The 17,640-nt window shown below is 36.4% G+C and overlaps 1 protein-coding gene across 1 annotated transcript; it reads right to left on the bottom strand.

Moving 5' to 3' along the window:
* Positions 1-1,263: 1,263 nt before the first annotated feature.
* Positions 1,264-2,140, bottom strand: LOC122086302 (ethylene-responsive transcription factor ERF024). The gene has a single exon (XM_042655059.1). It carries the CDS (start codon positions 2,138-2,140, stop codon positions 1,514-1,516), a length of 627 nt encoding a protein of 208 aa, XP_042510993.1. The 3' UTR covers positions 1,264-1,513.
* Between the last annotated feature and the right edge of the window lie 15,500 nt (positions 2,141-17,640).

The raw sequence follows: 17,640 nt of genomic DNA, 5'->3' as shown, positions 1-17,640 counted from the left end.
GTCTAGTTCTTATTTAGGAAAGTGTACTTCACTTTCACTTCATTGGTGAACTCCTCTATGTTGCTTAACTATAAAATGACAAACTTTGATAGTCTTATGCTATGTTTAGTATGCATTATAGGCTGATATTACATTCCAAGAAATATATCAATCGCTACCTTGTTTCAAAATGTCTACTATTGTATGGTTCATTCTCTTAACTATAGTATAGAGAGTTGAAATTTTCAAGGGTTGCGGTGCTTGTGTCGATAAAATATTGAGGTTAAGAAGATAAGATCACAAATATATGTTAAATAAATAATGAGTTTATATATTTAAGATCATGAGGTGAAAGACTAAGTCTGCGTTTGGTAACACTTCTAGAATAAGTTTCATGTTAAAAACAAAAATTTAAGTTTCTGTATTAAAACGCCTTTTTTTTTTGGATAAAACTGGTATGACGGAACTACCTTTTGTCATTCCGTCAATTCTCGTTTCTAGCATTTTTTTTTTTTTTCACTTTTGTTCTACAAAAAAAAAAAAAAAAAAACTAAACACACCATAAATGCACCAAAAGCTTTATTCCGTTTTTTCGTTTCTATAAAATGAAAAAACTGCAGAAAAATTTTCTGAAACAGTTACCAAACACAGCTTAAGAGATTGAACTCAATATGAGATATATCATATCAGTGGAAGGTGAGGATTCAGCATCAATGAGACGCGTTACTGACCAATTGATGAGAGTCATGTGTGGAGTGTCCAAGTCACTGAAAATTATACATGAACAAAGGATAGAAGGTTGGCCCCTGATGTTGGAAAGATCCCCCATGTCATCAGTCATCATTCATATCTTTCATGAGTAGTACTTTTTAATTACTAGTAACCACAAGGTACCTAGCCATAGCTATTCATGGTTTGACATGAATAATTATGACACGATAATCTAATGATAATATAAAATAAATCTGCAGGATTAAAACTTCAAAAGGAAACCTCACCCACCGATCAACTTCTTCATAATTCTGATTGACTAAAACCCCCCAACTTGCTTTACCATCCCTCACCCCTTTCACCAAATTGAGATGAACTGCCTCTTTCCTTCCCTCCTCACCTTCTCATCTCCATTCATTAATGTTAGTTTAGAGATTCAGAAGGCACATATATTTCATTAATAGATGGTGCAATAAAGAAGTTGATCATCATCTGCAGTGGGTGAATTCACTTCTGGGCTCTGCAAGACTAGCAAGAATATTGAAGATGAATCCCGGTTTCTAAGATGTCCAAGAGTACTGTAATCTTAATTAGAAATTCAGAAGAGAAGGGTGCAATTACATTACTTTACAGGGTAAAGCAATCCAAAAAAGGCAAGGGGGAGCCACACTTCCAGTTTTAGGTTTCATAATCTACAGAGATAGGTATCTTGTTCATACATAATAGGGGATTAATACACATATAGTGATATAGATAGCTATAGATAGCCCTGTAGAGTATAATTTAATTAGGTTTATGGTGGATTGAGATGGATGATGATGAACTAAGGGTAATGCCAGAGGTTGTGATCGTCTGTGTAGTCATCGTCCCCAGCCGCAGCCAAGTCAAAACGAGGAGGGCTGAGAAGCATCCCTTCGGCCATATTCACGAGAATGTTTGGCATGTCAAAGATCAACTCCTCATCCATGTACTGATAATCATTAGAAACCGGAGGAGCATCTAATCCTATATTGCTCAGTTGGGTTTCTTCCCTAGTACCCCCCATGCGTCCCCTTGATGACTCTAGCAGGGAATCAGTGGCCGCACCGGCGGCGGCGGCAGCACTGGCAGCAGCAGTTTGGATGTCACGTGGGGAGGTTGAGGCTGGAACAGGCAAGAATGATGCGGAACCTGGGAAGTTTAGCTCTGCATCACGACCCTTGAGTGCAAGTGCCGCGACATCATAGGCAACAGCAGCCATTTCTGGGGTTGGGAATGAACCAAGCCAGATTCGATTTGGCTTCTTTGGTTCTCTTATTTCAGATACCCATTTGCCACTGCTGCGCCGCCGCACTCCACGGTACACTGGGTGGCTCCCGCCGGCAGCAGTCGCAGTACTGCCGTCATTGCCAACTGCACTGCCGGGACGACTGCTGCTTCCAGAGTCTGTCAAACGATTGGATTGTTTCATTTTGTTTTGGGTAATTGGATTGGATGAGAATGGCGGGAACTTGGTGAGAGATTGAAGACGAAGTTGGAAGTGTTATATAGTCCATTTTTAATTGCAGGCAGCAGGGAGGCCATAGAAAGAGGGGAAGAGATGGTAATGCAAACCAGTTGGAGCTGAACTGCATTCTGTAAAGCAGGGAGACGAGTACTTTGGATAGCCTTGTGATTGCCAACTCGAACACCAGAGCCAAGAAAAGAACTAGGTTAAGAATCTTAACAATATAAAGAACAGCTTACAGCTATCAACCCATTAACGGGAAGGGGACAATGGGTCGGGTTGGATATTGGATCATCCCATCATGGTTTTGCAGCGCATCTGAGTAATGAAGATCCCAAACCCGATGGGTTGTTCCTACTACCTGTGATGCTTAATGTTACATGACCGTTCTGTGTCTTCTGGCCTTAAATGAATTAGGTTGCTTCATATAAAGAAACATAATACAGGGTGCTGTTTAGGGCAGAAGGATGCTCAACCCCAAGGGGAAGGTGAATTGGCAAGAGGCCTTCGCCTCAGAAAACGTGGTTTTAAGTTCGACTCCACTTCTTTCCTTGGGGTCACTCATACGAGAGTGTTTAGTGCTCCTCACTACTTTCAGTGAAAATTGAATGATTTTCATTCAACCTCGGCATGACCCGGTCCACGTGGTTGTAGGCTCAGTATGGGCCTACGGTACTAGTTAGGCCAATAGCCTAGAGAACCGTCGTTAGCAAAAAAAAAAGGCAAAAGAAAGCTCCCAGGTCACGTTCAAGAACAGAGAAGAGGGCAAAATGACACCCGACCTCCACCCCCTACTAATGCCCATGTATGCCTCTTCATTGGCCCTAGCACTAACACAAGAGTGGTGCCACATGGCCAGAGAGCATTTTGTTTCCCGTATGGTTAAGTTGCCCATTTGATTGTAACCTCTGTTTTTAACATTTTTGTTGGTTTAATGTTTAATTCACTTTGTTAGATTTATAAGGTTGGGGCCTTGTTTATGTTTCTATTTTCTCTGTTAGACTTAGTTTTTCCTACCCATGGTGAATTAAGAATTTCTTTATCCACCTCATCTGACCCTTGGATTGAATTGGAGAAGGATATTTTCATCAATCATGAACAATATGAGACGGGAGTTAATTATGAACCTAGAATCCAATCATAGCATCACATAATCTGTCTTATCCCTAGGTGATGAAAAACTTAATCTCTCTTTGTTAGTGTATTATATATATATATATATATATATTATACTGATAAAATAATGTAACCATTGATCCAACTCGTTGCACCCTCTTACCTGGCCCTGTAGGGTGAGGAAACAGGGTTTGGAAGAGTTTTATGTCTTGTAAATTACCAAGTATGACACTGTTGGCTTATGCAAAACTTGGCTAGGATCGATCATATCATGTTTTCAAGTACAGAAAAAATACATTGCAGCATGTGTTTGGGCATGGTTTGGCATGACAAACTAAAAGCTATTAGAAAATTTTGGCATTATCTATAATATTAAAATTTTCTATTTTATATATTAGTTAAGTGAATAACCTGTAATATAAATATATTACTGATAAATACCTACCTTAAAGTATAAAATATTACATAAATATGGTAAACCCCCTCCCCCCCTTTTTTTTTGGTATTAATGAAAAATATAGCAACCAATACATATACACTAATTCTAGCCCAAAACAAACTTAATTCCTATATCCACCCACAACTATGGTGGCAAATGGGATGAGACACTGATTCAAGTTTTATGTTGTTTAGACCCCTAGGCAGCATTTGTTCTAAATGTCGCCCAAATAACCTAAGTTCCCTGCATCCAAAACATGCTGAGACAAGGCAAGATTCAGTCCCAAGATGTGAAGATAACATGGCATTATCCTTACTAGTTGTTCTAGTTAGCACCTTTTTTTTTTTTGGCTAACGAAGGGTGTCGCAACTTTAATACATTACAAGGTTGCAAAGTGAGAAGCAATTGCTATTGACAGTTATTTATTTTTATTTTTTTATTTTTTTCCGTCTAATTTTTGAATAAATAATAATAGAGTAAAGGTTTCGTATGTTGTTCACTGAGGAAACCTCATGACCTAAATGGTCCTAAATATCAACCAAATGGCATGTCAAATGGGGCCTACATTTAATGAACAAGTAGACATTAGGTCCCTTGGTTATGTGTTAAGTTTCAACTTAATAAGTATCTTGAAATGATAAAATGAAATGTTTTAAAATTTAGTACTTTGGGTTTACATGTCGATAAAGAAAGGACATTTGTTTGAATTAAGTTCTGAAAGGCAAAAATCTTATACTTGTTGATACTTCTACTAATGTTCCCATTGGTCCCTGCATTAGGGAAGGAGCCATGCATATCACCTTTTTGGGAATCCTCTTTTTTCTTTATTTTATTTATTCATTTTTTTTATTGGAGAGGTATTTACTTGAAAAAAAAAAAAAGGGGAGATATTTACCGTTGTTTTTTTTTGTTTTTTTCTTATTATTATTAATAAATTATCAGTAAAAATGAGTGTGAGGACCGCACAAGCATATTGGATTGTTGTCATTGTCACTAGTGCAACCTCAACAAACATGAGTGCGTCCATCTTTAGAGAACCTCATGGCTATCATGGCTATCTTATATTGATCATGCCTCCATCCAAATTCAACTTCCACAATCGGGAAAAATTATGAAATTTACTACTACCCTCTCACATATTGAACATTATAATTAAACTGTTGACATTGTGAACTATATTGTAAAACAATGAAATGGCGTATATGAGCATCATTTTATTGTTTTTGTGTCTAGATGTAAGAATCGCACAACTAGAGAGTATTCATTTCCCCTAAATTTTATGTTTATTAATTTAAAATTTTCTAGTTCAACTAAGTAGCCGTGAAGCAACCATTCTAGAGCCTTGGATCTAGGGGTGTCAATTCTGAGCCCGTACCGGTAGACCCGATCGAGCCCGACACGTTTATGACCCGACCTAGATCTGCCTGATTAATAAACGTGTCGGGAATTTATTAAACGAGCATTCACGGTGTAGATAGCTAGCTCGTCAGGTGCCCGACCGAACCAACACGTTTATATGCTCGACTTGAATCGACTCGTTGTAGCCCGACCTAGCCCGACCTAGCCCGACCCCCTTTAATACTACATAAAATTCCTATTTTGCCACTACTAGTAAGAAACTAATTAAGCTTTCTTACCCTTTGTTTTGTAATAGGATTTGATTTAATTAAGCTTTTATTTTGTAAGTTGTAATGGCCATAATCTTTTCTTTTAAAAAAAAAAAGAACAACCGTAATCTCAACCTACTTAAGAATAGAATTTTAGGATATGCACGTTTAAAGCTCATTTAGAGCTCGTTTAGACTTAAATAAGTCCGTAGCCCGGTTAAAGTCCGGTTAAGGCCCTTTTGAGGAAGCCCGATTAAAGCCTGACACCGATCAACTCGATTAGAAATCGTACTATGTTCCCCAAAGCTAAGTCCGATTACTTTCAAGTGATCAAGTCCGATTAGACCCAATTGAGACTGGCCCGGCCGGTTGACACCCCTACTTGGATCTCACCTTGCCGGGCCAAGAAAATAGAAGAAGTTTCCCAAGTAGATAATTTTGAGTCCGGATCCTCTACAGCGGCAGTAGAGGGCGGTGAGGGTGTCATTCATCGGACGACCCGGTTCCATTGATGGGACACTCAATGCCCTCTACGGCTCCCGTAGATAATTTTAAGTGGGGATGGAGCCCCGAAAAACATTCGTTGTGGCTTGTCCCATCGGAAGACAGCGGGGGAGTGACGGAGTGGTGTCACCATTTTCGGCTTTTGAGTCTTGAGCTTTACACCTCCATGAACTCTAGGGCATAAACACATCTTTGTGGGGCCAATGCTCATCAAGTAGTTGGTTCTCAATTGTTTATTGACGGTGGGCCATGTCATGTTTCAATGCATTTTTACCTGTCCAGCAGAAAATGGCAAAACAAGAGCAGTTTTTTTTGGTGAGACGAGCAGTTTAGAATGCTATCGAAATTTTTTGTGTAGGTAAAAACCATTGTCTGGATTAAGGGTGTTAATTGGTTCGATTTTGGTTTAAATAGTATGGATTAATTTGGTTCAGGTTATATTTATTTGACTAAAATCATAATGGTACCATTTATTAAAAGGTTCCACTTTCTGAAACCATGACCGTTTGGTAAACGGTTTCGGTTTCCACGGTTTCTAAACGGTATCAATTTCATAGTTTTAAACGGTTTTAGTTTCGGTTTCGATTTATTCCATATGATAAAACGGTTTACAATCGGTTTGTTATAACTTGCAACCATCTCTAAACTGAAGATTATAAGCTTATCAAAAAATAATTGACAATCACAAATAAAAGATTCTATATTAACGATGGTATATCTTAATTTGATAATCTAGTGTTATTTCTTTGCATGACCATTCTCAAACATTTAGAACTAATATCATACAACATCCAAATCCAGCATTCTATAGCATAAAATATTAAAATGACAGGTGGTTCAGCCAAAACACTCCATCTGTGATAACATAATAACATAGTAACATATATGAATTGCAAGTTCATGATCTAAAGCCTAAACTTGAACTGAATTGTAATAAATCATACCAAAGCAGGATGGACATTTAATTTAATTGTTAATTGTTATACGGATTACTGCTATTTCTTTATTTAATCGTTATACGGATTAGTCATATCGTTTTAAACGGTTTTAAATGGTTCGGTTTAAACGATTTCAATTCGGTTTGAAACCAACGGGTTCTGCGGTTAAAATCGACCTGACCCGTTTGGCTAATCGACCTGAAACTTGAATCCATAACCGCACCATTTACTAAACGGTTTTGCGATTTCGGTGTAAACGGATCGGTTCGATTTTGGTAAACGGTTTCGGTTACAAATTCACATCCTCAGTCTGGACGGTGACAATTTTAGAGAATGATATTATGGTAAATTATACTATATACGTTAGGAGAGGAGGTTGGTTGGGGGTTGAACCCTGGCCCGTGTGTTGGCACATGAGATTTCAGTTCCAAATCAAATACCCTGAATTGAATCAAATCGATTATAATATCGTTATATCCTGGATTTGAAATGAATGTTTATAATTCAATTTGATATGGATCTGGATTTATGCCAAGAATCGATGGTTCTAATTGAAATTGAACCAAATAACTTGATATACATTTTTATTTTTTTAAATTAAACACTTACTGTAACTTAAATAGAAACCTTATGTAAATAATCATTTAAATCGTCTTATAGAATTATAATTATAGTCTAAGTTTAAAATTCTCTTTTGTTGGAGAATACCAACAACATAGTGAATGAGTATTTGTATTTTGTCTTCTGTATGATAGAACTGAATTTAAAACTGGATACTGGAACCAAATAAGAACTGAATACAAAACCGGAATAGGATTTGGAATCATACCAAAATCAGATAGGTTCAGTACGAGTATAGATTTTCAGAACCGAGACAAGAACTGGTCCAATTATGGATCACACTAAAACTCCTTGGAACCAAAATTGGAACCGGACTGAATACCTAGTTTAGGACCAATTGACAGCTTTAGTATTGGCCCCTATGCCAATAGCCCAACCAATGAAAGAGGTGCACGAGCATCAATCAGGAAGGACGTGGTGATCATTTCACATATTCCTATATTTGGGCCATGGTTCTAATAAAAGATTGATTTGAATCTGTGAAACCAAACTTTAGCTTAATAGTTTGGTTTAAATATAGCTCAGTACTCAACCGAACCTCTACCCTTAGTATATAAGAAAACCTACATTACCAAAGAGGATAGAGAACGAAGAGTGATGCATAGGCAATGCCTTTCCTTACTATCCTTCAAATATTTTCTCTACTTGGTAAATTGATAAACTGGTGATGTTGCCCTATCCCTTCTATTATTCCCCCTAACCAAGGTTTGAGAACACATAATTGGGGACGGATCTGAAGGCTGATATAAATCAGATCCTAATCTAGATTGATCTTGGAATAAAAAAAAAAAAAAAAATTATTATTTTGCCCTTTTTCTATATCAATCTATCGATATGATATCGATCAAGAATTAAGATCAGTCCCAATCAAAGCCAATACCAACATGATTCCTCAAACCATACCTCCAACTGCCCAAATACCTCTCATTCCTCCCAAATTGTTTTTTCTTTAATTGGCAATGGATGCGCTGGGTTCCAGTTAGGAACCAGACTGGATCATCAGACTGAGAACCCAGTCGAGTTTTTGGCAAAAAAGAAAAACTATCCCGAATTTGATTACGTCAAGACAGAAAGTTTGAAATAATATCTATGCACTAAAACCAGGTTCTTGAGCACTAGTTGAATTAAATGATGGCCAGTTCCCTTAAGAAAAGAAAAAAGACACCCTCTCAATTCCCAAATCTCAGTCCAGGCAGGCTGGGTTGTGACTTATGAGTGCAAGTTGGCCATTAAAAGTAGAGTTAGATTAGATCCAAAAGATTCGGAGTTATTAATTCAGTGCATGTTTGGTTTGGTTTGGTTCAAGTATGCTCTTCCTCTTGATTTCAATACCCCATCACGGTACCACCCACCCACCCACAAACTAACACAAACAGCCTTTCCTCTTTTTGTGCCGTTTTAAATGGTTAATACTTATTAGGGAAAAAAACGGATCATCACGCCCCCAGTGGTGCAGGGCCATTTTGGTGTGGGGCCATGTAAGCGCCGCAACTAGCATGACCTTTTCTTCTGGCCCAGTCTATATTCCACACCTTAACCAAAAACGTCAATGATCTAATTATAACTTACTTTCCATCAAAGAATACCAGTTAATTGTGTATCCTCCGCTAATCTCCACCGATATAATCAATCAATAAATGGAAGGAAACAAATAAATAAACCCTTCCCCTAAACTATAAATTATCCAAATGCAATCCTAGCAAGGACTTGGATCCTCTTTGGCACAATGGGGTGTCTGGCATGCATTCAACACCCAAAAACATCTTGAGCAATGTGTGACCACCCTGGACTTCATGTCTAAGCGTTTCTGATCATTAGATGAGCATCAGATGCCCTGTTACGCCACAGAAGAATTCAATTTCAATAGTCGTGGTCCACTTTTATTAACCCTTTTATTATCCTTTTGGGTGAAAGAACCCTACTACTTTGATGCAGGTAACACCAGATGTGCATCAATGAGAGTACGGGTGAAAGCGTCTTCAGCTCACACGGTGGCATTGCAGTCTTTTTGCATCACATGTGTCTTGATATTTCCTATTCTAGACCACTGTTAGTTAAAATGGGAAAGGTAAAAAAAAAATAAGGAATGACAAACGGACGAAAACGAACGGTAAGAGTATTAAACATATAGTTTTCAAAAAAACGAAACCAAAAAAACGGTAGTATACTTATGCAATTTGAGAGATTATTACCTGTATACATGCATCTAATGTTCCAAAAGCTCTGGGAGTCCCAAGATAAAATAGCCCAATGGGCTACAAGAAAATTAGATGTTGCTAGCTTTAGCTTTTCCTTACTCAATGGGCTATAAGAAGATGAGATTTTTTTCCTATAGATAGTATGGAAGTTAAAAACCAAAAACCAAATACCATATTGTCTTCACTCTTCACTTTTACTAATAGGTTTTTTTTTTTTTTTAATTAATTAATTTTTTTATATAAAATTCCTATTTTACCCTTAAAAAACGGATACGCGTTTAAAACGGATTCTTTTGCTGTTTTCATTTTTTTCCGTATTGTATAATAGCACATGGGAAAACACGTTTTAAACGGCAAAAAAACGCAACCGCGTTTTAAACGCGTTTAAAACACGTTTTAACTAACAGTGTTCTAGACTCGTTGGGTTCTTTTTCCCATTTAGTATACAGGAGTAATTATTCTTGTGATGCCATGCGACTTGTTCATATAGGCTGACCATCAATGGTCAAGCGAGTTGAGCTTCTAGTTTAGTGGCAGACAACTAGACAATTGGGCTCTAACATAAGTCCATTGAAGGTTGCTGGATGTTCACCCTCTTAACACCCCCCCTTCTCAAGAAAAAAAAAATTTAGTTGTAACAACCATAGTATTGAAATAAATGTAGCCCAATGGGCTCCCTTATTTGGCCCCTTGTGGGTCTCTATATGACCCTTCAGTGGGTCTTGCCTACCTAAGAGGTTAATCACCAATGATACTGATATTGATGCCGATATTGATCAGCTGTATTTTTTTGAGTAGATTGAACGATGCTTTCTTTTAGGCTATTTTGTCTCCAGTATTTTTTGTAAATCAATCTGGTATTGGCCATGGCTAATAAGATGCCAAGTCTTAAATCCATGTTCGTGTGAGAATCCTTGTCTTTCTACAACAAGAAGGTTATGGTTTTATTTATTTATTTATTTTTCCGTTGAAAAGGTTATGGTTGACATTCGGTACACAAATAGTTCCAACCAAGATTACAGAATCGGATCTTTGATTTGATCGGATGGGAATAGGCTGGATACCATACCTTATTCCTCCGGATCGCAATTCAAAAAATCTGCTCCCTTTAGGGTTCAGGCTGATTCATGGCTTGCTCAGGTATGGTCGATTCCAGCTGAATCCGAATTGAAATACAAGGAGGTGAATTCCTGTATCATGTCACATGTTTAGATAGACCATGAATTAAGTGTGTCGAACGGGACGGTTCTTACTATTGATATCGATACCATATGTGTCAATTCTAGTACCATCTCATTTAATTAACATGATCATGGAACATACCCTTTGAAATGGTATTGATAGTTCTAGCTTTATCTAGTACTTAACTTATATTTCGATACTTTAAGAATACTTTCTCATCCCATTTATTATTTAGTACTAAAATCAAGATCCAATACTAAATTTTAACAGAACAATTCTAGTATAGTTTCCGATTTGATCCCAAATTGACACCCTTATTGTGAGACGTTATTTTATTTTATTTTATTTTTTGGTAGAATATTGTGAGACGTTATTATTTGACAATAAGATAGCTTTGAGCCTGAGCTTGTTGTCTTTTTTTTTCTTTTCTTTTTCTTGGCTAATGACGGTATCCAAGCCTTCGACTTGATTATTTTCAAGGGTTTATACTGACCCTACAACTGCATGAATCGGATCATACCGAATTGAATGAAAACTATTCAACTTTCACTGAAAACAATACTAAACACCTCCATATGAATAACTCCAAGAAAATAAAAAGAATTGAACCCAAAATTACATATTTCGTAAAATGAAAGTCTCTTACCAATTCGACTACCCTTGGGGTTGAGCTTGTGGTCCTATATTTCAATGGAGACCCACTATCGGATGCGACTGACGAAAAAATCGTATTCTGATAAGAACCTGTTAAGCCAAGATTTTATGGTCAGTTCAATGGCTTGACTTTAACATTCTATTCTATTCTAATTGAACGACAAGTCATAATACACGGGTCGGTTTCAAACCCGGCCACCGTCTAGCTGGGCTTGCTTGAAAAGTAGTGTTCCTACTTCTTGGTGTAGCTGGCTGGGCCTACAGAGGACAATGGATTTTCATCTTTCCCCATCAAATTCGAAACTAAGAGACGTCGCAATCCATAAAGGATGGGAGGGTGTTAGTTAGGGGTGGGATCCAGTCCAATTCCAGTTGCATGTACTGGCTTGGCTTCAAAACAAATCAACCATCCTTATTAATGGATCCGCTCAATCACCTGATTCGAATTGGAATTGAACGATCCAGATTGGTCGTTTCACCCGACTCCACTGCAACTCTGATGGTTTTTTCTTAGCCGCTGGTTTTTACGGTGGTTCTGTCGGTGGGAGATTCTAGATTTCTAACGACTCTCGCTCGCTCTCCTGGTATCTTTGACTCTCGAATCCACCCCACTTGGTTTCTTGTTCAGGGTGTCGATTCTAGGGCCATACCAGTAGGACCGACCGAATCCAACTGGGAAAACCCAAAACCAGACCGATCTATTTATTAAATGCATCAGGTTCAAGTCCGGCCCAACTATGCTGTTCTTGATCCAAGGTTGCTACCGGATGGGCACCCAATCGAGAGTTCGAAACTAAACAAGTCTTTCATTAGCCCGACATATTTAATGCCCGCTTGTAGTTCATTTACTTTACTTGATACGCTTAAAGCCTGTTTATAGATAAATATCTCGGGAGCCTGTATAAGGCTTGTTAAGTCTGATTATTGGTAGCACGATTAAAGACAGATGCCCGACTGACGGTTTATAAATGGGACTATGATTAACCTATGAGGATCAATTACTTAAATGGACCGATCACAATGTAAGATCCTAATGTGGCCCAATTAGACCCAACCAAAACCAGCCTGACCCAACAGATTTTGACACTCCTGGTTTTTGATCCCTCTATGTTTAGGAATGAATCAGATAGCATTTTTTACCCATATATTGGCCCACACACAATCCATGAGAAAATTTGACCATAAATCTATGAAATAGAAATCCCATAGATTCAATGGCGCATCTTAAGATGATTATGCTTTTGTCCCTATTGGATCTTAAATCACCCATAGATAAACCCCCTAGTCGGTTCCTAATGGTTATTTGATCCAACTCCAATTAAAAAATACAAATAACTCTTGGACCATAACCAATCATTTAGTAAATAGTTCTGGTTGGTTGGTTCCGGCCTAAGATTTCTTTGCCTACTTGCAAAGAGGCTCACGGAGAAACAGCCTCTCCTGTGTACATTTACTCCTCCCATACCCTGCAATAACAGGAGCCTCATGTATTGGATTACTCTGTTTTAGTATAATAGTCCAAAGACAAATTTTGGGCCTAGAATCATTGAAAAGTGATGAGCTAAAGGCCCAGTTATTGGGCTTTGAATACCACTTGCAAGAATTAGGTTGTATTGGAAGTGGGACGTACATTGGATCCTGTTGTGAAGAAGGCCCATCTCTCTCTGTGGATCTCTCGAACTGCGGGATTACCTAAGGCTATGATTGATTGTAAGGGGAATTAAAGGGAAGAGAGGTGAAATTTTCATACTTAAAAAATAAATTAATATATGTAATCATTATCCATATAATTTTAACATTAACTTCAAATCATTTCATATTTAGTTATAAAATTTCACTTTACTTTGCATTCATAACCTTTTGCTATAATATGTAAAATAAAAATTAGATTTAAAACATATCATTACTAAATATAGTTAAAAAAATTTAGTAGTTTATATAATCATATGGGAAAATGATTATAGACGTTTCTTTTTAAAGTATGAAAATTTCATTTTCTTTCCCTTTAAATTTTCATTGCAACTAAACGGAGCTCACATGGTTTCACTTTTCAAGACCATATTGAACTGGTATTTTTCCGGATCAATTCAATTGGTTTTAAATGTTGGTTCTGGTTTTCATTCTAAATGATCCCTTGCATAAAATAATGATTAAAAACAAAGATGTAGTTGAAAATACCACGAAAAATGTCAATACATAATAAGACATGTGATTGAATTCAGATCTAAAATTTGAATTGTGACTTGTCCATGTCACGTACCCTATCTATCCAATGGTCAAAGTAGCTAAATCACCCGCACTTGTGAAACAACAACTAAGGTTGTGAAAAAGAAAGCCTGAGAAATGAAAAAATTGATGGGTGGAATAACTTGGACCGCCACCACCACTTGAGATTCAATTTTGTGGTTGAAGATTTTTGGAAGTTTGATTGGGATGTTTGGATTAAAGATTCGGCACAATATTTTTTAGGTGGCCACATTTTTTGGGAATCTTATCTAGATGGACCACGTATATCTGCTATTTGAATGGATTATACAATAATTCTAACTTCTGGATATTTAAGAAATCATCTAGATTAATCTATCGTGAAATTTATATTCAAATTCAATAAAATACCCTCACATTTATATCTGTTTGTAATTTTCAGTTGCATCCATCTATTACATGTATCTTACCTATTTCTGTTACTTGATCACATTTTTTTTTTTATATAGATAGGGACCCATGAGGTTCCACACTTATTACTAACTACTTTATTACTATTATTTATCAAAAAGGTGAGGGATAACAAGTAGGAAGTTCAAACCAACGATCGCCCTACTTGTGCTAAAACCTAACTGCCTAACTGTCTACCACCACTGAGCTAGAACTAAAAGCTCATCCCCAACTTGATCAATTCCAAATCGAACTGAAATGTGACATGCAAGTATGGAACCTTAAGATCTAAATATCTGCAAAAGTTTAAACTTGAATATGGTAAAACCAAGTGCTGATATGGAGTGGTTCTCCTACCCACATAGTGTCGTTAACTCGTTACACTCTGATTTGATTTATGAAGTAATGTTTTTCTTCTCTTTCGTCCATTGGGAGTTAAAAGGAAGTGGATGGATAGTTACATTGGCTTTTAGGCTTGGAAGATCGTTTTTGTTGATTTGATTCTCTTTTCCAATTTGGTATATTCTCTTCGAGTTCTCTTATGGAAGATTTAAAAGGAACCCTAAACATAAACATAAAAATAAAAAGAACCTTAGAAAGAAATTTGTGACATGGCTGGACTCCTTAGTTGTTGATGTGTCAAAGTCTTGAAATAAATTTATAATAAATTTACCAAAAAGCAAATGATAATAATAACTTGTAGGATAAGATATTCTCTTTACTCCAACTAATTTTTAGCAAAACCCACTCGACGATTTACAAGTTGCATTAAAAGGTTGGTTAGTCGTTGAGTGGCTACGTTTGAAGACGATTTTTATATCTTTTTCCAAACTTTTCACTCTTATGTGTATATTACTATATTTAACAAAACAAAAGAACTTGTAATCATCTTGTGTCCTTTACGATCTGATTTGAATAGAATAATATAAAGAGATTATATCATATCGTACTGTTAAGGAAATGTTATGATTTTAAATGCCATTATTTTTCTTCCTCATTCCATACATATGAAGAAAGGGCAATGCTTATATATATATATATATATTTTTTTTTTTTTTTTGCTAAAGAGGGGTATTCAAGCCTTTGGTATCACTAGTCCCGCAGGTTCATATTAACTCCACAATCAAATGGATTGGTTCAAATCGGGATTGAATGAGAACTATTCAACTTTCATTAAAAGTAGTGAAGAATTAAACACCCAGTATGAATAGCCCCAAGGAGATAAGAAAAGTCAAACTCATAACCACGCTTCTTGAGGCAAAGGTCCCTTACCAACTCTGCTATCCATTGGGTTGTGGCCCCCACCCACATAACCTAAAATCCACCAATTAAAAGAGGGTAACCAAAGATAGATTGGGTTCCTAAGCTTCCAACTTGTTTTAAGTGTTAAAGTTCGACTTGAATCCATTTGACCGACCATAATTGATCGGAGCAATTGTGATCAAATCAAATTTTTATCGGTTTGGTTTTGGATTTTATGGAATCAATAGAAACGAAAGCCAAAGTGAACATGACCGAATGCATCGATTGGCGAAAAAAAAAAAACTGACCTAACCCGATAAAAAACCGCGACTAGACCAATAGAAACCCCATTCAGATATCGGGAAAAAGAAATCCTATTGATTTTCTTATGCATATTTACAAAACCAATATTGAACCAAACTAAACCTGTAGTACATGATTAAAAATTGTAACTGAACCATATCGAATCCATACCGAATTGACTGTTTGAAACCCTTAACTGGAATCTATCGTCATTACCTTCCTTTACATATTGGAAGTTGAAAATGCCATCCTAGTGCAATGATAGACATCGATGAAAGAATCCCTCCACTCTGACTACCTTATAAGAAAAGGTAAGATAGCTCTCGACAATTTTTTTCTCCTTCCTCTACTCAATGATCCCTTTTATTCTTTTCTTTTTATTTCCACAATTTATTAACTTTTTCTACATCTACATCTATTATACAATTTTGATACATGTTTTTAATTTTACTCTTCAATTATATGATTTTCTTCTACCTAATTGTCTTCTATATTTCCGACCACAGTATCTGTGGTGGAAATCGTGAACTAAAAAATAAACACTATAAAAGGTAGTCCAATTCCACCTATGGAAATGATTAATGAGAGTCTAAATGGTTGATTAATGAGGTAGGCATCCCAGATTGCAGTTTTAATGCAACCACGATGACATATCTAGCTATCTCATTAAGTATCCACCAAGATCCGTTCCAATTAAGATAGATTAAATTGATAGAAGAATCTAATTAGAAATTGGAAATTATGTTAATAAAATATAGACATAGTGAGAGTCCAGTTCCTGCACACACCCATTTTAAATTGCCAAAAATTGCCAGGTGGCAGATTGGTTGGGCCCAAATTTTATAAATAGATGGATCTTCATATCGTTTTGCTCACGTATCAAATTGTAGTCATATCTGCGTTTGCCACATGGCAATTGAAGATTTTGAAAATCCATGGACATGGGAGTTGGAGTATTATAGACATGCATGAACGTATGAGGATTGCATATGGATAATTATATATATTAGAAAAAAAGTGCATACCAATAAATAAAAGGACTCTCTATTGAATTAGGATCTCATATTTGACCATGAATATTCCATAAGATATTATTTTATCCAATAGTCAAAATAGTTACACATGTAGGAACTCCTCATACTCTGATCATCCAAGGCCATCTTTGATATCGTTTATGTTTATATTTATTACCTATTTAAAAAAATGTATATTAATAAAAAAGTCAATTCAAAGAAAATAAACCGTGTGATAGTTAATAGAAACAATAGCGTATAGAATGTGAAACCATTGAATAGTTACCTGAAAAAATAATGTTTATGATATTTTTTAATAATATAGGCTCAAATTATGAAAATTTGGCATGAAAGTATACTTGAAAAAGAAAAAAAGGGCCACAGCCCCTATAGTTTCACTCATCATCCTAGCCCTAACAACTCAAAATAGTAAGAAAGTGGGGTTGGGATTCTTTTTCCCCTTCGTTGACCTTTGCTAATGCAAGTCTTCTTTAAAGTATAATTCGAAGAAGAAGATTGAGAGATAGATGACTAATGACATCAGTAAAGTCTCAAACTCTTATTTATACGGATATTTTTTGTATAGAAAACAATAGGGCTGATTGCCTAAAAAACGAAGGGAAGAAAAGTGAAACTGATTTAGAAAAAAGAAAAAAGAAAAAAAAAATTATGTAATCATAATTGTATAACCTCATTAAATTTTTATCATATTTAATGATTATATTTTCTTGAAATAAATTTTATTTTCTTTTTCAAATAAGATAATGTGATTACGAAGTATAAATATGATACAGCCAAATTGATCTCTCGGTGGGAAAAGGACACGTGTCGCCCCTGAGACACGTGTCGTCCACCAAATAAGGATTCCAAAGACTCAGTCACGCTCGATCACATCGTTTGCATGAGGGGATATTCCTCACAAGAAGGACGGCCGTATGGGAGAAGGACAGAGGAAAAGACAAGAAAAAACCCTAAACCCGAAGAACCATATA

This window comes from Macadamia integrifolia, chromosome 8 (assembly GCF_013358625.1).
Source record: "Macadamia integrifolia cultivar HAES 741 chromosome 8, SCU_Mint_v3, whole genome shotgun sequence".
Lineage (NCBI taxonomy): Eukaryota > Viridiplantae > Streptophyta > Magnoliopsida > Proteales > Proteaceae > Macadamia > Macadamia integrifolia.
This window is presented reverse-complemented; position numbering and strand designations above follow the sequence as displayed.